The 20,607-nt window shown below is 35.3% G+C and overlaps 3 protein-coding genes across 6 annotated transcripts; 2 read left to right on the top strand and 1 right to left on the bottom strand.

Annotated features, from left to right (window-relative positions):
- The first annotated feature begins 1,204 nt into the window (after positions 1-1,204).
- Positions 1,205-2,148, top strand: LOC110378019 (bolA-like protein DDB_G0274169). Of its 2 annotated transcripts, none has more exons than XM_021337094.3 (3): positions 1,205-1,365; positions 1,443-1,651; positions 1,928-2,148. In XM_021337094.3, exons 1-3 carry the CDS (start codon positions 1,344-1,346, stop codon positions 2,075-2,077), a joined length of 381 nt encoding a protein of 126 aa, XP_021192769.2. In that variant the 5' UTR covers positions 1,205-1,343; the 3' UTR covers positions 2,078-2,148. The 2 variants fall into 2 exon arrangements, with proteins under 2 accessions (XP_021192769.2, XP_021192770.2); XM_021337095.3 differs by having other exon boundaries at positions 1,207-1,365; positions 1,449-1,651.
- Positions 2,149-2,435: 287 nt separating this feature from the next.
- On the bottom strand, positions 2,436-17,647 carry LOC110378020 (set1/Ash2 histone methyltransferase complex subunit ASH2). 3 transcript variants are annotated; one of them, XM_049838585.2, is made up of 10 exons: positions 17,330-17,647; positions 17,065-17,243; positions 16,552-16,699; positions 15,708-15,904; positions 8,198-8,415; positions 7,359-7,536; positions 6,860-7,016; positions 6,407-6,530; positions 5,867-6,121; positions 2,436-3,739 (listed from the first exon to the last, which is right to left on the bottom strand). In XM_049838585.2, the coding sequence occupies exons 1-10, from the start codon at positions 17,488-17,490 to the stop codon at positions 3,635-3,637; spliced, it is 1,722 nt and encodes a 573-aa protein (XP_049694542.2). In that variant the 5' UTR covers positions 17,491-17,647; the 3' UTR covers positions 2,436-3,634. The 3 variants fall into 3 exon arrangements, with proteins under 3 accessions (XP_049694542.2, XP_049694544.2, XP_049694543.2); XM_049838587.2 differs by lacking the exons at positions 15,708-15,904; positions 16,552-16,699; positions 17,065-17,243; positions 17,330-17,647 and adding an exon at positions 14,788-15,119; XM_049838586.2 differs by lacking the exons at positions 15,708-15,904; positions 16,552-16,699; positions 17,065-17,243; positions 17,330-17,647 and adding an exon at positions 14,388-14,587.
- Positions 17,648-18,008: 361 nt separating this feature from the next.
- Positions 18,009-20,607, top strand: LOC110378018 (uncharacterized). Its single transcript, XM_021337093.3, has 3 exons — positions 18,009-18,364; positions 18,705-19,041; positions 19,763-20,607. The coding sequence occupies exons 1-3, from the start codon at positions 18,145-18,147 to the stop codon at positions 19,914-19,916; spliced, it is 711 nt and encodes a 236-aa protein (XP_021192768.3). The 5' UTR covers positions 18,009-18,144; the 3' UTR covers positions 19,917-20,607.

The raw sequence follows: 20,607 nt of genomic DNA, 5'->3' as shown, positions 1-20,607 counted from the left end.
CTATCTTATCTTATGTTTCATAATAAATAATGCTAAATAATGTTACGTCGCATTAATAAATGTTATTGTGACATTTATTAGAACCTGAAGCTCTATTTACATTCCTATTTTGATGATTAAATCATTCTCTATTTTTATACGAATAAGTATAAAGACGAAATATTTGTATAAAACAAACAATATAAAAATTTTCATTCACAAACATAACATTATTTACCTATAACAAAATCTGTGACACAACAAAAGTGAAAAAGAAAAGCGGATATTATTTGATGGCACGATGTATCACTCGAATAGGAATGGGGGAGTGCGAAAACAAACTCACTACCAATATCCAATGAAAAATCAATCCATCAAATCCAATAAAAAATCTAGAGCAAGTTATTATTTCGACGGTGGGGACGATTTATAACTGCCTACCTATAGTTTTGTTCGAAATACGCATAAACTTTTATTTGATATTTCCTTTTACCGCTGTTATTGCGTTTAGTTGTTGTTTGTATTCGGGCGCAATTAGCTTGATAAACAAATAACAATAAATTTTCATGAACGTGGTAATTGCTTCCGTGATCACGTTTTTGGCAGGTTCGGGTTTTTGTTTGTTTGTCTTTTATAAAACTTTCGGCAATAGCTATCTATTTGTTTACTCTGCCTAATTAATGGGCTGCAGAGCACCCTTATCGGCGTGTGGTGGGTGGGTGATCCAAAACCATCCTTAAGTTATACCTAGGCATAGGCGAAGATAGGCGAGTGCCGCTGTCTGATGCTCACCGGGGATGTATTCTTCTATACTTAAACTCCCAGAATGATTAAAGAGCACAACTGGCCTAAGACCACAAGCTTCGCAAATCGAAGTGAATATAACCCTAACTTAAAACCGTTTATTGAAAATGGGCTAACTAAATAAGCTCTTTTTCACGTCTCGTTGTAATTGAACTAGCGAAAAACAATGAAAATCTTTTTCCTCACCGGTTTCCACTGCCGTTATTGTTTCTGCTCCAACTCAGCGTCAGCTTTTGCTACTTGCTTGATAATCAACTGTGACTCCTGAAGGTTGCCTCTGCATATTATTGCAAATAATAATATAGAGAAACACAGGCTCAAACTTTTTACTATATTCCCTATTTTTCATTTTATAAGTTCAAAACCTTTTTCAGAACGCAAGAACTATGTCAAATTCAAATATTTGTCACTTGTCAAAGTGACATTTCGTTTGTTGTTACAGCTGTTCGGAAAAAATAATATTTACGTCTTTATTTTCGCGAGGATATAATATACGCAATAAACGTGTCAATTGATTAAGTTATAGATAGGAAGATCGTCACAAAAATACAATTAAATCTATGAGTATCTTATTGAGACCGGGTAAGACAATTGAGGTTATAAATTGTGAAACAAACGGGAAAGTTCTAGTTTCTTGGAGGCATTGTAAAATTTCTAAGTTTCAGGTGTACACCGGATCCACAGAAATATGTCTGCCATGTCTGGGGTGGTGGAGAGTACAATAAGAAGCAAATTGCTACAGTCCCTGGAAGCTAAACATTTGGATGTCATCAACGAGTCCTATATGCATAACGTGCCCAAAGGAGCGGAGACGCACTTCAAAGTAGTCGTTGTTTCCGATAAATTTGAGGGATTGCCGTTAATTAAGGTACTAACTGGATTTATTGTATAGCTAGACGAACCCTCTCGAAAGACTTACCATACAGAAAACAAATAATAAAACAATGTAGTAAGATAGATAAGTAACCGTACAAAAAGTTACTCTGTTTGTGTGAAGGCCAAGCTGCAGATGTTGGCTGGTGGTTGTGCTGTGCAGCCGTGATGGGGCAAGAGGGCTCAATGTTGTTCCATTTTCTATGATTAGCTAGGAAGTAGTACTGATAGATTCTTATAACTTCTAAAAAGAACAAATTGTTTATTTCAGAGACATCGCTTAGTGAACGACCTACTAAAAGATGAGCTGCAGAGTGGTGTCCATGCACTATCCATTGTAGCCAAAACTCCTGAGCAATGGGAAAACAGTGACAAAGTTGTGGAAAGCAGCCCAAACTGTAAAGGTGGATTTGGAAAGTAGACTCGAATACAGTATAGTTATTTAATTTGTGGCTGTTACATCTAGTAATAAATTACATTATTTAGTACATAATTGAAATTATTTTAAATGTTTTTCCAATAAGAGAACTCTATAAGCTCTATGTCACAGCATGGATCCGTCCATTGCATCCATGCAACATAATTTTATAAAAATTAACATGAAAATTCAGTCAAAACTACTGAACTGATTTAGATGAAATTTGGCACACAGTCAAGAGCCTAGACAAGGGATCATCTAGTACTTTATTGAACACAGTTCTGATGTTCTCATCGGTAAAAAAGCTTGTCTTATTAAGAGAATGCATGGACGATGAAACTTCATAATAAAAGTACCAAAATGAATTTTCAATAAAAGCTTTATTCTTACACCACATCTTAACAATCTAGTTGGACTTTTTCTTTCAGCAGAACAATATGTAATACACAAATCATTCTCATAATACTCAATACAGTAATGTATTCTTACCTTAACACTATGAAGATTCATATTCTCAATTCTACACACAATTTCAATGAACAACAATGATATTTGAAAACTGTACAGCATGCACTTTGATAGATTTATTTTATACAATTGTATCTCAGTAATAATTCCGTTTACCAGATAATTCGTAGTTCTACAGTAAATGCGCTCAGCTACCGTTCGGAGTGATACATCGCGCGGCCATTTCAAGTTTCGACAACAGTATCAACAAGGTAACATAGAAAGTTATTTCAAAGATATGCGAATGTCGCGAGCCGCGCGTTGTCAAGTTTGTTTTATTTTAATTTTATATAATATTATCATGTGATAATGATATTGGTATTTGACTCGTTCAAAATTCTGGTTCTTCCAACCAATAGACAGACATAAGTTGCTGGGGAGTTTGTTGCACCACTTCATCCCAGCAAAAACATAGGAAGTAGTGAAGGGCGTTTTGTTTTTGTATTCTTCTTTGTTTCTGTCTTTTGTTTTTGACTTTCGAAAAGAGATGATTTATCAGCCTCATTTGACTAAACGTTTTTGAGTTTGAGCTTTAGTTTGATTTGCCGTGTTGATATCAGCCCACAGTTATTTCCCTAGCTAGTGTAAAAAATGAAGCATGAAGCTGTCGTGAGCTGTCTCCATTAACAGTAGCTGTACTATCACCAAACCTGGCAAGTGGATCCATTTTGATATTTTACAGAAATCTGATTATAATCATGTCATATTATACATTTGTTGATTTAGATCTACATAATTACTTCACAATTTTTAAAATGATTGAAGTTCCAAATTGTTAAAAACTTGATTTACATTTTGAGATTGAATACACTACTATTTAGTAGACATAGAATTTACACTGATTAATTAATCAAAAAGCTAATTAGCTTTTGACATTGCTATTTATTTATATAATCTTGATTATTATATATTTATATTGTTTCCTATAGTTTTTTACAGTCCACTGTTGTACAGAGTTTTCAAATAGTCTTTGATCACTGATGCAAATACTTGGTACACTGCACTCGATCCATTCATACGTTTCACACCGCTTAGAGAACGGTGTTAGTTGTATCAGAGGTTAAAGTTGTCTAGCCGTAGTTTGCCCTCGTTTTCTGTTAAGTAGAGTAAATCTGCCATGGTTTGTTCACAAATCGCTTCTTCTGCTTTCTCTGACATCTGTGTAACAAACAAAATGATTAAAATCATCTATCTGAACAGCAGGATCTTAATTTTGCAAAACATTTAGGGGTATAGAATATATACTCAAAAATCCTTCCCTTTCTTCTCAAAATCGAGAAGTATACTTATACTTCTCGATTCTTTTCATCTTTAGAAATCGTTAATCCACCGGTAACAAGTACTAACCATGCATAGTTGTTTGTAAATTAACACAGTTGTTTGGACACAGAGTATCTGAACTATGCAAGTTAAGATAATCCGCCAGATTACTACTGCGGCGGTGGATGATCCATTTAGAATATACAGTCATGGACACATAATTAAAGACACCCGCCGACTCGAAGTGAAATAAATAGTTATGGTACTGACATGAGCTTAAGCACGGTACAAACTGTAGTGTAATAATTATTAAAACAAACATTACATTGTATTCTTTAAATTAAGGACAAAAAATATTTTCTTTCTTTAATACTTTAGATATAAAGCTCTATGGGAAATGAACACTAACTTTTGTAGCTGATACTTGGCTGGTCAGCTAATTAAAGACAGTTAAAGCCCAGTTAAGAAAAAAAAACGAAAGATACAAATAGTTGCCATACTTTTTTTTAGAAGTGAGTAAAATACTTGTGAAAACTCGAATTAGGTAATAATTTAGGTTTATTTCATTAAAAATTTTCATTTTAGTCCTATCAATAAGACTAGAACAAAAATTCTGGTAAGTAAAATGTTTTAGGCTTTTTAATATTATATTTTGACATACGGATTTATTCATACCACTTGATCTATAGCAAGGACATGGTAATAAATTTATTATTAAAGATTTCTTATCAATGGCACTAAAAAAGGCATGGTTTGAGAACAACTCAAAACCGACCCCAAGGAAAACTTGTCCGCAAACAGACTTTAAGGCGGCGCTATAGGCAAATAGTGAACCATTTACATGATTCGGTACTGGTTTTTTTGGGAGTCATCTGATGCTAAAAGGACGACAATTGTGTCTGCAGAACTTTTAGACTACAACCGGGTCGGGAAAAGCTGTAAGGCATGGGTATCGGAAGATGTTACTTTTGGAAAAGCACCGCGTGTCCATACTGTAGTTGGCTATTTCTATCAAATGTGAAAGGTGCAGTGCAGTTAACAAGTGTTCAAAAATGTATTTTTTTTTCACTAAACAAAGGGATACGAATAATTCTAAAATAATGTATCGAAATTAGTCGCCTCCAAAACATGAGATGGAACCAAAATACACTAAGAATAAGTTCTCAAACATAGGAGGCGAAAAAGTAATAGTGTGGGGCTTCTCTCCACTACTTGGTGTGGTGATCTTTTAGAAAGATATTATTAAAAATAGGCGAATTCAAGTACTATAATATTTTAGAAATAGCATTTTGTTATATGCTAAGCATAATTTACCGGTCCTTAGCGCTTTCCAAATTAGAAAAATTCTGAAAAACACTGTAAGAGTAGTAAAAAGGACTCTTTGATCGAGCAACTTATGACGGTTTTGGTTTGGCCCATCGCAAATTTAATAGAAAAAAAAACTGGTGATCGGCCAGAAAACACAATGGCGATAAGTCATACATGAAACATTGATCAATTTTACACAGATTTTTATGAAGCATGGAAAAAAATTCCCGTAGCGACTTAAAACAAAACTGACCACTTGCACGCTTAGGGATGTCGTGCTGTCATTGAGGTAAAAGGAAATAAACCAAATATTAGTACTCATTAGTATGCTTAGTTACAGTGTAGGGAATGTTCTTATAGAAAAGTACCATCAATAATATTAATAATTTGCATTTCTTCCTCTGAGCAAATGGAGTGTCTTTAATTATATGGCCAGGCCACGTTATGGTTCATACCGCTCGAGATTTGGATAAAGCGAAAAAAAAACTTGTCGCGAAGGATCACTGAAGATAGTCTTTAGTTTTAATATTTTACAATGCCCTCTTAAATATTTTAAAATAGAAAATAAAGTTCCAGTAGCAATCAGAAAAAAGAAATACAGATGAAATGCGGCAGCAATTTAAGATTCCAACAGTGTCTTTAATTATGTGTCCATGACTGTATATGTGTATTTATGAAATATTTTTTACAAGAAATATTAGTATGTAAAACACTCACCGGTCTATACTTATACTCTGCAGACGGCGGATACTTGAAGTTAGGTCCAAAGTTAACACTAACAGTGATATTCTTATGTAACGACACAGTAGGATAGTAGCAGCCTTCGTAGATATCTACAAACGCCTCGCCCTGACACTCGCCGTTCTTGAAGAAGTATATCTTACTGCCTGGCAGAGGTTTGAGATTGTTTAGAGATTCTTGTATGTTGTCTTTATCTTCGTAGTAGAGGTGACTCTTGAATTTTACTAGTGGCTGGAAAATAGAGTGAGAATTATTTAATAATGAAAATCAATTTATTTTTGTAAATTCTCTAATTAATTAATAAGATTTTGAGATTGTTTTAATTGCATTGCTGTGTATTTTACACTGTCGCGGTAAAACAGATTCACCAAATTAGCCAGAATTTGATATAGAGACAAATAGGCTAGTACCATTCTAAATACCACATCTTCATCAATGGCCTTTTACATCTATAAAAGTTGATTTGGAATACAAGAATGCAGTTAAAACTTCGGTAAATAAAATATCTACACTTACCCTATCTTTATACGTATTGGGTGTGTACTTAGTAGTGGCGCTCTCTGGCAACACGACGAGAAAACCTAATGTGTCGCCCTCGCCATAACCGTTGCTGTAGTGCTTGCCTTTAGACTCGTGGAACCTGGAATATATATTGATTTCAGAAATGAGGACATATCTATTCTATACTGATATTATAAAGCTGAAAAGTAGTGAAAAGTGTTTTTTTGTTTGCTTGAACCCGCCAATCTCAGGAACTTCTCGTCCGATTTGGAAGATTATTTTAGTGTTAGATTAGATGGTCCATTTTTCAAGGAAGGCTATAGGCTACTTTTTATTCCGGACGGGCAGTAGTTCCCACGGAATGCGGGTAACGCCGCTGGCAGAAGCTAGTTATTCAATATACCTAATTTTGATAGTTTGGGTATAGTTTCTTTACTACCAACAAGCAGCCTACCATGTACTACGTACCTTGTCCCCTTCCGACTGCGCCAGCTGTATCCGAACTTGTCGTACCCGAGCGGCGCCTGCAGGTTGGCCACTCTCCTCGCCCAGCCTAGCCGAGCTGCTGCACCTTCAGGTAGTTCCTCCACGCACGCTTCCCAGTACCAGCTGCCGCGGCATACACCTGACACAAAAATTATAGATGCTACAGAAACCAAATTTAATGGCGGCTCGTAAATAACTACCGAGCAAAGACTGAAAGCAAGGCAGACAATTGGTGGCACACATGGAGCGCAGCATCGGCTCTCTACCAGCGCATATCCAATGCGCTTACTACGAGACAGTGTTCCAATGGTATTTAAGTGTTCGAAGGTGTTCTAGAGGCAAGCTATGGGGTAGGCGCGGCGGAACGCCTGTGTGACGTCTCGAAATGTGTTTTAATATTAAATGTAGGACCGAAGGGTAGGACGTCACCCTCTAATATCTTAAAATGATTTATGTGCTTTTATATACTTGTATAACTCACCATGCGTAGCCCGCACCATGCAGTACCCCTTATCGCCGGTAACCGCCAACCTGTCCTCAGATATCTTGAGTTGAGGAGCCCTGTCGTGTAGAGCTAGCAGCACTATGCCGGGACATAGCGACCGGTATAACCAGCCGGGGATCGGCTTGCCACTCCACTCGTTGCTTTCATCGAACTCCTAGAGCAAGTCATAGTTTTTATAGCATGTGGTAAACTTTAACTAAAAAGTGGTTCCTTTCTAAGATTAAAAAATATCTTTGAAATAATAGCTCAGATGATTCAAGCCTCAACCCTATATAAAACACAACCAATAAGAAACAAGTTCAAGCCTGCCCTATACAAATATATTTGTTTATGAATTTTGGATGACAATCGAATATTGTATCCATTGACAGTATCACGACTGTCACAACATTATATTATTAACAAACGTTTATTATTAACACCTCGCTAAACAATAGCCAAACAAGATGCCTAATAGTCAACATAAAAATGTGCAGTATTCACGTCAAACTAGAACCTGATGAACTCTTTATTTTACCGACGAACTTTGAGACAGGAACACTATCCGTGATAAAAAAAAATATTTGGGAATTAGCGCATCGAAGAACTCGCTACCCACTAGGAGCGTACCCAAGAGGCTGGCCGCATTGCCACTTTGGAAGGCAATGCTTAACTTTTGACGAAAATAAAAAAAAATTGACTTTGTTTAGTTCTAGGTAAGTAAATATAAGAATAGTTTGAGATCTGTAAATAATATGTAAGTACGTATAAAAAACTAAATATCCTTTAAATATTAAACGAAAAATAGTAGAAATATTCTTCGTTTGTCGTCTCACCTGTCGAAAAGGCGCATGAGGATCAGGTTCGGCCAGTATATACCGGTATCCATCCTTATTGAAGGGATGTTCAGTAGGGTATCCATGCGAGGGCAGCTTGAGTGCGCCGAGGTCAGCGGTGCGGCCCTTCTTGCCGACCGGGGCGCCGGCGTCGGCCGCGCCGCCCACTGCCGGCCGCCGCTTGCCTTGCCTGCCCTTTACGTTGCCTGCTAATGGGACTGGAAAGGATGGACAAAGTTTTCATGTCATATGTGGAAGCCGCAAACCTGCCACTAATTACAAGCTGAAAACTGAAGCCCTGAGCTTATTTTGGAAGAGGGGGATATATCATTGTGGGTGGAGCAGAAGAGAGTATGAAACTTTTCCTATCTAGACCCATGTTTATTCCTTTTGGAGCCTATTGTGTTACGGGTCCACGATTATTTTTTCAAAAAATCCTGGATCTCCAATCTTCACTTATTCCAGTGAAGATTGGAGATCTGGTGGTAGTCTAACTAGTCTAACCTCTTGACAGTTTGAGAAATTACGATAGGGTTCGGTTTATATTCATTAAGTATATGTAGTTTCTTTCTAGCCCAGATATTTGTAAAAAAAACCTATTTATTTACACTAATCCTTCGCAACCCGATAAACTCGTGTCGGCACCGTAAAATATTCATGATTCATAAGTGTAAAAAACGAAGGCGTTGCATTGGCCGAAAATTACCACCGCACATGTAATGAATGGCGTTGCAATTAGCCAGAACTCGCGTTTTAACCAGATTTCGTCGATGTATGATTATAACGCAATGTTTCATCGATGGATCTGTGATAGATTAAAAAACCGGCCAAGTGCGAGTCGGACTCGTGCACGAAGGGTTCCGTAAATTACAGTTAAATCAACCTATCTCAAAAACTATAAGAGATACTTTGATCAAACCAAAAATCGTTGAAAGAGTTAATTAGCATGCATCACCTCTATTTTTTTTAGAATTTTATACCCCGTAGTTATAAAAATAGAGGGGGGGGGACATACTTTTTACGACTTTGAGAGCTGATATCTCAAAAACCGTTCACTTTAAGAAAAATGTTTTTTAGAAAACTTTATATCATTTTAAAAGACCTTTCCATTGATACCCCACACGGGTATGTACATCGAAAAAAAAAATTTCATCCCTCAGTTACATGTATGGGGGGCCCCACCCCCAATTCTTTTTTTTACTATTTAGTGTCATATTTTTGTAGCGGTTCATACAACACATATTCCCATCAAATTTCATCACTGTAGTACTTATAGTTTCCGAGTAAATCGGCTGTGACAGACGGACAGACGGACAGACGGACAGACGGACATGACGAAACTATAAGGGTTCCGTTTTTGCCATTTTGGCTACGGAACCCTAAAAATGCATACTCTACTAGTAGTATCCTCTTAACTTGCCAACAATAATAAACGCATATGTCCTTTACGCAATCCCGCGATCATTGTGAGATTGGGCGGAATGCCATTTTTGGACATTAAACCTTAACCCTTAAAAAAATAGAGAATCTCAATAGCCTCATGCCGAAACGTAACTAACTCAGATACGATGACCCTATTTCTAAGTTAGTGGCCGATACTCTACGGAGCTATGACACAAAATAAAAAAAATGAACTGGAAATCGGGCACAACGAAATATATAGAAAAAGAGGCATTGATGAACCAATCCAAACCAATTTTTCATGCTACACCTAAAAATACAACAAAAAACCTTACATTCGAATTAGTGCAAAATAACGCTAGTGGCCACAAACGTTGTGGTATCGCAAAAAGGAAGTGAGTGCTGTCATGTGTGAACTTAATAAGATAGGGCTGGCAACGACCATTTTGAAATGAGATTCGTACCTAGCGTAGGGCGTAGGGTCTACAAGTTTTCAAATTATATTAGGCTATTATTTTCTGGTACTGTTGTCTAAGGAGATAAAAGTAAAGTAGAAGAAAAGATGCAAATAAAATTGTTGAAGTTGACTGTCGTCAAAGAATCTGGGAAAATGGTCTGTCCCATTTTATTATATAATCTAACTCAAATCACGATTTGGTCGTATATGGCGGTTAAATATGTATAGTATAAGTACGAGAGTTAAACTCTGTCTTGAAATCCTGAATATGGTCACGTAGATAATAACGAGTAGCGACATTGCAGCGGATGATGCAGTAACAGTGAGCGTCATGACCTCATTCCACTTGCTGCAAAATGTCGTCATCCGCCGTCTCTTTTTAACTGTTCTGTGTCACATACCTGGCTCTAAACATTCGTATTTTATCTATTTTTTCGTAAAACTGACCTCAAAATAGAAAGTCCTAATCAAATCAAATTTTGGAATGCCGAAAATAACTTTGTACACTGGTATTAACGGTATTCTTACTTACGTAAATATTCCCGAAAAAATTGCACTGAAATGACGTGTTTTAAATATCTTTGACGACCATATTCAAGAGTTTTATGTTCACAGAGGGGCGGGGCTAAAAAGCTTGACATGCGTACAGAAGACGGTAAGTTTTTCCAAGAAAAGCTGTGACGCAGATAATTATTTATAGTACCTTGGGGGACAAGTGAATGTTACTTAGGGGACTCTGGAGACATTAAATTAAAGTGTATTTAATTCAGAAATATTACCAGAACAACGCAGTTAGATTAAAGTCATTAAAATCTCAACACAAACAAGATTATCTAGACTTGCTTCAAAACCACGGAACCGTTATCAGCAGAAATATTTGGTACATATTTACCCCAATAGAGACCAACTACCTAGGGTCATTTCGCCTGTTGGCGACCATTTAGTGCAGTTGACAAGTTTGACGGCGATAATAAAAATGCTCCAGCACTCATTTCCATGTCAAATTTGTGTAATGTATTCCTTATATAGTCTATTTTAAGATTAACTTTCAGTTGTATTAGAAATATCTTACGTTTTCTATTTAAATCGATAAACCTCAAAATTAGGCGTTTTACCCAGTTTGCGTCCACAAAATCCAATTCGCGTCCACCCATGGTCCAGTTCGCGTCCAGTAGCTTAGAAAAGGAATATAGGGGTGATTTTTTTAAGAATTAATAAAGAAAGATTGTATTAGATCAATTTCTTTATTTAACAATAAACTTAATTATTAAAAGTCAACATTATCATCATTTAAAATTCACTTTAAAAAATAAAAATAATTCTTCTCAACATTGGTTTAAGTAACTTAAAATAAGATTAAACAGTAATTTTTTTATTAACATATATACGTGGTTCTAATTAAATTATAATTATAATTTAAATATTTAATTATAATTTAATTATAACCACGTATATATATATATATATCTTAATAAAAAAATATAATTTAATTATAACCACGTATATATCTCAATAAAAAAAATGTACTGTTTAATCTTAATATATTAAGTAATTTCATTTAAGATAAGTTCTTCGGATACAGGAAAAAAGAAGGAAAAGACAACATACACAGAAGAAGACTTAAAGAAAGCATTAAATGATATTCGAGAGAAGAATAAATCGATAAAAAAAATATTCAAAGAATATGCCTTGTCTGATAATTTATTGACTCAACAATTCTTTTAGTTGTATGTTTAGACAAAATTGTTATATTGTTTTGTTAATTTAATATGGCCAAAAACTTACTATAATCAACGCGGGTCTTTCCCTGTGATTTTAGGGTAAAATTAACAGAACTGATTACTGTTTATTTTTCAAGTTGCAAAATTAATTGCCTAATTTTAAGTTACTTAAACCAATGTTGAGAAAAATTATTTTTATTTTTTTAAAGTGAATTTTAAATGATGATAATGTTGATTTTTAATTTAAAATAACAAAAAAAAAAAATAAAAAAAATACTGTTTAATCTTAATATATTAAACAGTACCCATGTTTTAATTATTTTTTATAAGCAAGTATTTAACGAAAACAGTGGACGCAATTTGGTTTATTAGTATAGAGCAGCGTTTCCCATTTGGTGGGTCGCGACCCGGTACCGGGTCGCGAAAAAAAAATACCGGGTCGCAGCATTGCCTCCATATTTTGAATAAGTACCTCTAGTAAGTATCTAGCATCACACCCACTCTTAATAACGACAACAAATAAGTGTAAAAAAAGTACCTATTGTGTTGTCGAAATTAGTAAAATCTGCGCAGCTGTGTACGTTTTCTATTGCATTATTGTCCTAGCCCGTAATAAAGTCGACCGTTTTCATGTAGCTAATCAAGCAATACAATTTTTAATGCCTTTTGTCACAACCTATAAATGTGAAGCAGGGTTTTCAACACTAGTGTACCTCAAAAATATATATGGAAACCGACTTGAAGTCGAATCAGACCTCAGGATGAAACTTTCAATATATATGTGTTTTATTTTGCCTAATACCCAGTAGTATAGTAGGGTAGGGCGCGGTTGGGCGACGGCCCAGGGCGCCGGATATAGCCGGATTACCAATCCTTGATCAGAATGTTACTCCTATTTTTGTTTGAAATTTCATCAAAGATTGCAACTTATAAGAACTGTATCCAAATGTATGGATAGCATCAGGGCCGTCTTAACCTATGGTGCAGGGTGTGCGAATAACCCGGGCGCCGCGGGCTCCGTAGGCGCCGAAGCGAATTTGTGTTTAATTCCGCGGAGAAATTCTCGAACAAATACTACTTTTATGTCCCAAAACTCAAAAATTTTCGCGCTCGCTACGCTCGCGGCTTCTTCACTTCAGTCACCTTTTATTATATATATATTTAGGACTTTTAGTGATCCAAAACTCAAAAATTTTCGGGCTTGCTTCACTTTACAGTTGTTTTTATTTTTCAACAATTTTTTAGTCTACCCTGGCAAAAAGGTAGCGTCGTTTTTAAGTTCTTTTATTAATTAGAAAGTAACTTCTAGTTTCCATATTATGAACTTTCTTATTTAGGGACGGTACTACTTTAAGTCCCAAAATTTTAATACATAGGCGCCAGCACCAACAAAGAGTTATGTACGTTTGGGCTACATTTTAAGTAATTTTGTTTTGAGTTCTAAAATATAACAAAAAAATTCGCGCTCGCTTCGCTCGCGCAGTCAGAAGCTATGTCCCCGTGTTTTTGCATTCACCAACCAGCAATAACTTATGTACTATTGGGCTACATTTTACGTAATTTTTGCTTTGACTTGGTCACTATAAAAAAAAAAATTCTTGTCGTACCTATGGGTTTGAATTGCAGTTGGAGGGCGCCGTAGAAATCTCGCCCAGGGCGGTGGTAGAGTTAAAATCGGCACTGCTAATACCTATTTCAGTGGGTCCAAAATCTTAAGTGGGTCACGAAGGAGGAGTATGAAATTTACCGGGTCACAGTAGAACAAAGTTTGGGAAACGCTGGTATAGAGGATAGTTTTAGTTCGCGTCCATTGTGGACGCAAAGTGGAAGTTTTGTAAAATTCGATGTAGTAATTCGCGTCCACCTTATTTTATTCGTTAAATATAAAAAACATTACCAAATTCATAAAAAACATTATACCTTTATTCATCATTAAACTGTAGAAATAGCTATCTATCCTAAAATTCACATAAAACAATATAAAACTTACCATCAAACACACCGCTGCACACTAATTTTTATCTAAAATTCAACGTGTTTGCGCTTTCTTGTTGAAGAGCCTAGACTAATTATTTTTTCTAAAAGGATTGGTTGGACGCACAGAACTTTTGTCTATCTGTGCGTGCCTCTTATACATTAACGTATTAGCGGTAATGATCTTTCGTTTGATTGGTGTGTTAATTATCTTGTTTTCGAAGTTTTTTTAAAGGAGATCGGCAAAATGGACGCGAACTGGGCGATGGTCGCGAACAGGCGAAATGACCCTATTTCGAGAGAGGTATAGAAACACGTTTTGTGGTTTAGTCACGAATACAATTTCCTCGTCAGAGGCGATAACGGAAAAATATCTTTAGAGACGGTAATAAACACTATTAATAACAGGCTATAGATGCTTTCATATAATAACTAACACGAATGCAGTTTTACTGCAATGATCTCGGACAAATCCTCATTGGAGAAACGAATACCGAGACTCCTATTATGCCACGCCAGCCATACCAATCGCATAACTGCAGGAAACAATTATTCATGCAAGAGGATGTAACACCATACGTACTAAAGACCAGACATTAAAACATAAGTAAAATCAATTGAACTTTTAACAACTTACTATCCATGTCGTCAACACCAATATCTGGACTAACTGACAAACTTGTCATATATTTAGTGCAAGAGTCGATAAGATAAAGTCCACGTATCTAGACGAACCTACGCGCCGATAAAACCGAGTCTTACGTGACAAACAACACAACAATGTGGAGCGCCGAACATAAACATCCCACCGACATCATTATATTATGGAATAAAAATAATTCCAGCCATACATTACGCTACTTTAACGAGATAAAAACGCGTCGCCAATACATACCTACTTATAAGTAAACATTTGTTCAAGGCAAATTACGATTCTGATAACAGATAGCCGTGTAAACTAATTATGTATGCACATAACATTCCGAGGAGGTGTAACAGTGAATTTGAGAAGAAAAAAATAATCGGACGTAACTCACCAGCCATAAAGTTCAAGGTGATTATGAAGTGAACTATTTAAATCTAAAATCAATAGAGGAGAAATCGCGCGGCTAACGCGACGGTCCTATGTGTACTTATCGGGGAATATACGAACACACTAACGTAGAATATAGTGTTTTAATGCCGCCGCTGTGTGCGTCGCGAAGTTAGTGTTTACATACACCAATGCATAAAGAACAATGTCATTATTCAATAACATGTCTTTGTGGTCGACTCTACAATTCTATGTATGCACCGCGCGTTACGTGTCTACGTTTTTCAGTGTTTTGGATCGTTTCCAAAGCGATATGTCACTCGGTCAATTATGGTGTTTATACCACTCAACAATTTCTAACTTGACGTTATTTTATTGAGGTCAGGTTTGTAGGTCGCGTCTGTCAGAGCGAGTTCCTTTTCGCTACAATAATATTATGCTAGCTGAGAGTAATTCAACAGTAATTGGTTAACCTGAGGATAACAAATCGATTTTATTGGTCACGTTAAATTAATTATGGTCCTTGGCGCTATTGTTTGTTTGAAGTCTTACAAGATTTGCTATTGATCAGTTGATGTTAGAGTATTTTATGTTAATATTTAATATAAAAATATGTTTTAATTAAATCAGGTAAATCAATAAAAAAAACTGAGTGTATTAAAAAAAATCTGGTTACAATAAAATAGTCTCTATTTGAAAAATTAAAATTTTGAAATCAGGACTAAGCCAAAGCAGATTAAAATATCAGCAGCCTACGAGAACTTCAAAATTCATCTGTGCCCTTTATAATGAAATTGTAGGTAATGCAACCTCTTTAAATCGGATCCTGACGTTTGGGGAGCAAAAGACGACCCACTGACCAGTGTTTGGGCTTCAGTAATGGGAGAAACTACAGCAAAGAAGCAAAAATAAAATTCCACTTACTGGTAGCTATCCCCATATCAGTAACTTTAAGCTGACCCTGCTTTATCATAGCCTCATAGTTAGGCTTGATAGCCGTGAGCTCCATATTGTATAGACCAAACATTGGGCCTTGATTAGCGTCCTCCTCGTAAGTAAACAGCACTTGGATGTCCTTTATTAATGCTCGCTGCACTGTTGCATACCAGGATTGAGTTACTCTGAAAATGGGACCAACATTTAGTAATTTCAAGAAAATCTTACATTATTTTATTTAACTAATTAGGAATATTTAATGATTATATAAATTAGTATTATTTTTATTTCCCACCTGAAACTTCACAAAATAACAAGGTGCAATGTTTGCTAATTGACAGAAAATAATGAATTCATTTGTTTTTTTCCTCTTAAAATATTGACTGCCAGTATTATCGTTGCTATTGAAAGAGTATTTAATTCAAAGTTTAGATAAGCACCTGCTGACATTTTATTTATTATTGTAAGAAAAAATTCTAATCAGTTTGGCTTCAGGGCAGTTAGAGACCCAATAAAAAAAAATTGTAGTATGTAGTACATCAGGTTTTACTGAATATGAAAGTAATTTGGCAAATAATCGTATCATGCAATACAATGTTCCCAAAAAAGCAGTAAACTGGTCTCATCTACTATTATTTATGGCACTTCAATATTTAAACTGAAGGGCTCAATTTAAGGATGTTTTAACTGTATTTTTTTCACAAAATGAGTTTTAGGCAGTTTCATTCAGTACAAAACTCATTTTGTTCAACAAATGGTGGTTAAACCATTCCCTAATTGGATCATTCAACTGTAAGGCCATTAATGAGTGTTAACCAAATTAACGTCTTACCTTCTCGGCATAGTAGTCATGGCTTCCCAATACTGATCAATGTACGGTATGATCTCCCGATCCTTGCTAAACAAGACCCTGTTACTGCCATCTTTGACTGTCTCCTGCCGCAAGTTAGCGATAGCTGTCAGACACATCTGAGGAAACGCTGTGGGCAAGAAAGTATAGTGAAGCAAGACCAAGACCAAGAAATTACTTATGTTTTTTTTCCTCTTTGTCACTACATTCTGAAGCCCGTCCTTTTATGCCAGGTCCACGGGTAGGTAAGTTAGATGGGTATAATTTACTGTCAAAAATATAAATACAACAATAATTTTCTGACTAGACTGGATAAAAACTTTGTGTTGTATGAGTGAAATTACTCAGCTTCTGTCAGCGGTTTCACTTTCACCCAACAAATAGGCTGTGAAACTGAAACCAAGTTGAATTTACTTAGTAATGACTTATGTTACTTGTTAAATATAAAGTTAGTTATGAAAAAAATATTATAAAACAAATAGAACAAATACTTACGAGCCTGGTTCTTCTTGAAAGTCTCAAGTCCAGTTGGAGAGCAATTCTTGCAAATAAACAAATAGTTTGTCATGAATGGTACCAACTTTCCAAGTTGGTAACCAATGCATGACTCGTGAAACCATCGATTGCAAGAAGCACACAGCAACTCCGCTATGTTCAGATTTCTATCTTTCCCGCTAAAAATAAGAAAAAGGTTATTCATGGAACACCTTCCAAGTTTGAAATCTAGCTAACACTAGGCAACGAAGGCGATGTTACTCACCAGTAACAATTTCCCTGAGATTCGTTCGAGTTTTTATTCGATTTATTTCTTTCCGCATTATCCCCCGGCTTTTGAGATTCCGATTGATTGTTATGAGCATTGTTGGAACCAGCATCTGAATCCTTGGATTTCTTGTACGATTCTGCCGCGTCTGACGACATTTTCAATATTGTAGTTTCACAAAGACTTTTGAGGATGAATTCACTCACATTTTATTAGAGTAAGTAAAATGTAATTCCCTTTTTCGTAATTAATACGAAATTACAGAAACAACAACGAACAAGCTGGGTTAGCAAGTGTTTTTTTTTCTATAATACTACATTTCAATTATTAACCTACAAGTAAGAAGAGTAAGAACAATTCAAAAAATATGCAAAGAAGGCGCTAGTGTTGCGTGTTTATACATAAATTAGAAAGAGAACAGTATAGTATTTGACATTAAACTTGTGCACTATTTTTTTTGTGGGTATAGTATCCGTTCTGAAATAAAGCATAATGGAAGCACCCTAATGCACCGATTTTGAATCTAAAAGTAATTCGTTAATCTATAACATTAACGATAAATTGATTTTAATGGTTTTAAAATTGAAAAAGTTTTATTTTGAGTATTTTACACAAAAATAAGTTAAAACTCTTTGTGATTGGCTCTCTCGTCAAGTCAATGTCAATGGCATAACATTTTAGCTTTCAAATTCAAATGTCTGTCATAAAAAAATCAACAACGGTTGTCGTGGTTACAGTTTGTTTATATCGGAAATCTTTGAATTAATCCGAATTTAACAGAAAACACATTATTAAAAAAGTATTTATATACAATGGATTCAGTAACAAGTACAGACAATGTGTGTATGGACATAAAAATGACCCAAGAGAACATGTTGCTTGAAATAATACGAGAAGTGTGTAGTGAAAATAATAAATTGTCTGATAAACTGAAGGGCAAAGTGAACAGGATTATTGCTGACTGCGACCTCTCATATTATTCTAGTCTACACAGGCTGAGTACGGGGGATGAGAGCACTGCTACAGTATTAGGTGAGATTTTTATAAACGAAATTTATGTTAAACTTGAACTTGGTAGAATTCGCTTGTTACACCCGCAATTATGACTGAAACTATACTGAAAGAGCCCCCAATTTGTATGAACAAACATATCTAGACAGTTTATAGGCCTGAAAAAATGTTTGATTTTAATATTTTTTAAGGTTCTTGTTCTACAGATACATTTAAATGAATACATAGACTTCCCATGACTTTTTGTTTTTAATTCCATTGTATTATCTTTCGGGGCATATTCTTCCAATAAATAGAGAATGATTAAAAAAATCTGGCTTACCTGATTAAATGACAATCTACTTATCATCTCCATTTCCAGGTTTCATGCACCAAACAGCAGCAGAGCTAACATTTGATGAGCAGTCCGAATTCAACCAAGCAGTGCTTCACAAAATACAAACAAAACTCCCCGCATTAACAGCAGAGCTAGAACATTTAAAACAATCAACTACCAGTAAGAAACCTCTAAGTGAGGAAAAGAAGGAACTTCAAGATAGTATTGATGAGAAACTAAGTACTCTCGAAGAGCAGGAGAGTGAGAAAGTGGAGTTGATGATGGAGTGGCTCAACCATAGGCTCCGAGATGTTACGAAGTTCAGTCATGATTCCAGTGAGCTTTTGACTTTGAAGACTAAGATTCTGGATTTGAAATCTAAGTGAGTATGGGATAAATAAGTTATTATATTAATGGATACAGTAAGATGATTCTTAGGCTTCAGTAAAATCTAACGAAAGACCTAGGATACTTATCTTGCCGAAGATTCAAGCTTAAAGAAAAATAAAAGTAATTTAAGGACATCTGCAATATTGTGTAGTTACTGAAAATTATAGAAAAGTTTGTACGTAGACCAAAATAGTATAGAAATAAGTAATTATGCTCATGATCATCACTCTTAATGACTGATCTTTGTGTCATTTAGTGTGCTATTTAGTTACAACATACCATTAAGACAACTAATGACCTGTTCATAATTAAAACTCATTTAAAAGATCAATGTTGATACTTTGAATAATATAATCTTTTATTTAACTGACAATTGAATCATAAAGTTCATCCTGTTTTGATTTTTCTCAATTTTGTAGTCAAGTACCTAAGCTCAATTTTACTTATTGCTCTATTTCTTTTGTTAGGCACCTGATAAATGAAAATAAACGTTTAACTTGATACTACTACATTGGCGATAAATAGCCAACTATTTAGTAAATCCATTGTATTTAGTAAATCCATTGTATTTAGTAAATACATTGTAAATATAAAAAAACCACAAATAAATATTTCCTAGCCATTCGCAGCTTGCTACACCTTAAATTAATTAATCGAAAAGTTGACCAAAATTAAGCGATGTCCAATCTAATCATCACTACTTTCTTTTCCAGAATTCTTCACCTACAAATACTGCAGAATATCTTCACTGAAACAAACCAGTCTATCAAAGCGTATGGTGAGATACACAAGGATATGAAAGACGCCATTAAAGAGACTGAACTGAGGATCAAAAACTTCAGAAGTATCATAGACAGCGATGCATAATAGTTAACAGTACAAAAACATATGAGAACTATAGGGTGGTTCGTCATTGGATCATTGTAGAATTTGGTGACTGTAGTTCTCGCCAAATATCTTTGCGTTTTTGAAGTTAGCCTTTGACGCCTTGCGCGTTTCTTCATACAGAGCATATCGACAGCCTTTACTTGAAAGAAACAGGCTATTAACATCTCAATTGTAAAAAAATAACCAAACAGCACCTACTGTATGTGTGAGTTTTCCAATGCCTAACTTCAGAAATGCAAAGTTATTTGGCAAGAACTATTTTCGCTTACAGCTAAAAAAGTGTAGGTAGGTGTAGGTGTCTATACCACCATGCACTTGGTTGGTTCACAATACAACCGACTTTTGGGTGTTCGAAGATTGTTTTTCTGTGTTCATGCCAATGTAACATGGGCCTATCCACGACGCACAAACTAGTCGTTATTATTTTAAGATGGATGATTCTATTTTATCATATATCAAAACAAAATTAACTGGCTCGACTATTTATTAAAAGCTCTATACATCTTTTTGTCATACGAAGATTTCAATATGCTCTCGTAACTTAATTCAGTTTAAAAAATACGGACTACGTAAATTATTCTTTACCTGCGAAGACAGGGATTTATTTGTTTTTGTTAATTATTGTTTCTAATATTTCGTAATAAATGCCGTTTATTAATTCATCATGGAA

The sequence above is a fragment of the Helicoverpa armigera genome, chromosome 12 (assembly GCF_030705265.1).
Source record: "Helicoverpa armigera isolate CAAS_96S chromosome 12, ASM3070526v1, whole genome shotgun sequence".
NCBI classification, from domain to species: domain Eukaryota; kingdom Metazoa; phylum Arthropoda; class Insecta; order Lepidoptera; family Noctuidae; genus Helicoverpa; species Helicoverpa armigera.
The sequence above is the reverse complement of the archived record's forward strand: the minus strand, read 5'-3'. Positions and strand labels throughout refer to the sequence as shown.

Excerpts from the sequence above, each read along its gene's own strand:
- LOC110378018 (XM_021337093.3), top strand. The coding sequence starts at position 18,145 with ATGGATTCAGTAACAAGTACAGACAATGTGTGTATGGACATAAAAATG. Across the intron at positions 18,365-18,704 it reads GAGCACTGCTACAGTATTAG|GTTTCATGCACCAAACAGCA; the intron begins GTGAGATTTTTA and ends CTCCATTTCCAG. Across the intron at positions 19,042-19,762 it reads ATTCTGGATTTGAAATCTAA|AATTCTTCACCTACAAATAC; the intron begins GTGAGTATGGGA and ends TTTCTTTTCCAG.
- LOC110378020 (XM_049838585.2), bottom strand. The coding sequence starts at position 17,490 with ATGTCGTCAGACGCGGCAGAATCGTACAAGAAATCCAAGGATTCAGAT. Across the intron at positions 7,537-8,197 it reads CTCATGCGCCTTTTCGACAG|GAGTTCGATGAAAGCAACGA; the intron begins GTGAGACGACAA and ends GACTTGCTCTAG. Across the intron at positions 3,740-5,866 it reads CAGAGTATAAGTATAGACCG|ATGTCAGAGAAAGCAGAAGA; the intron begins GTGAGTGTTTTA and ends TTTGTTACACAG.
- LOC110378019 (XM_021337094.3), top strand. The coding sequence starts at position 1,344 with ATGAGTATCTTATTGAGACCGG. Across the intron at positions 1,366-1,442 it reads GAGTATCTTATTGAGACCGG|TTTCAGGTGTACACCGGATC; the intron begins GTAAGACAATTG and ends AAAATTTCTAAG. Across the intron at positions 1,652-1,927 it reads AGGGATTGCCGTTAATTAAG|AGACATCGCTTAGTGAACGA; the intron begins GTACTAACTGGA and ends TGTTTATTTCAG.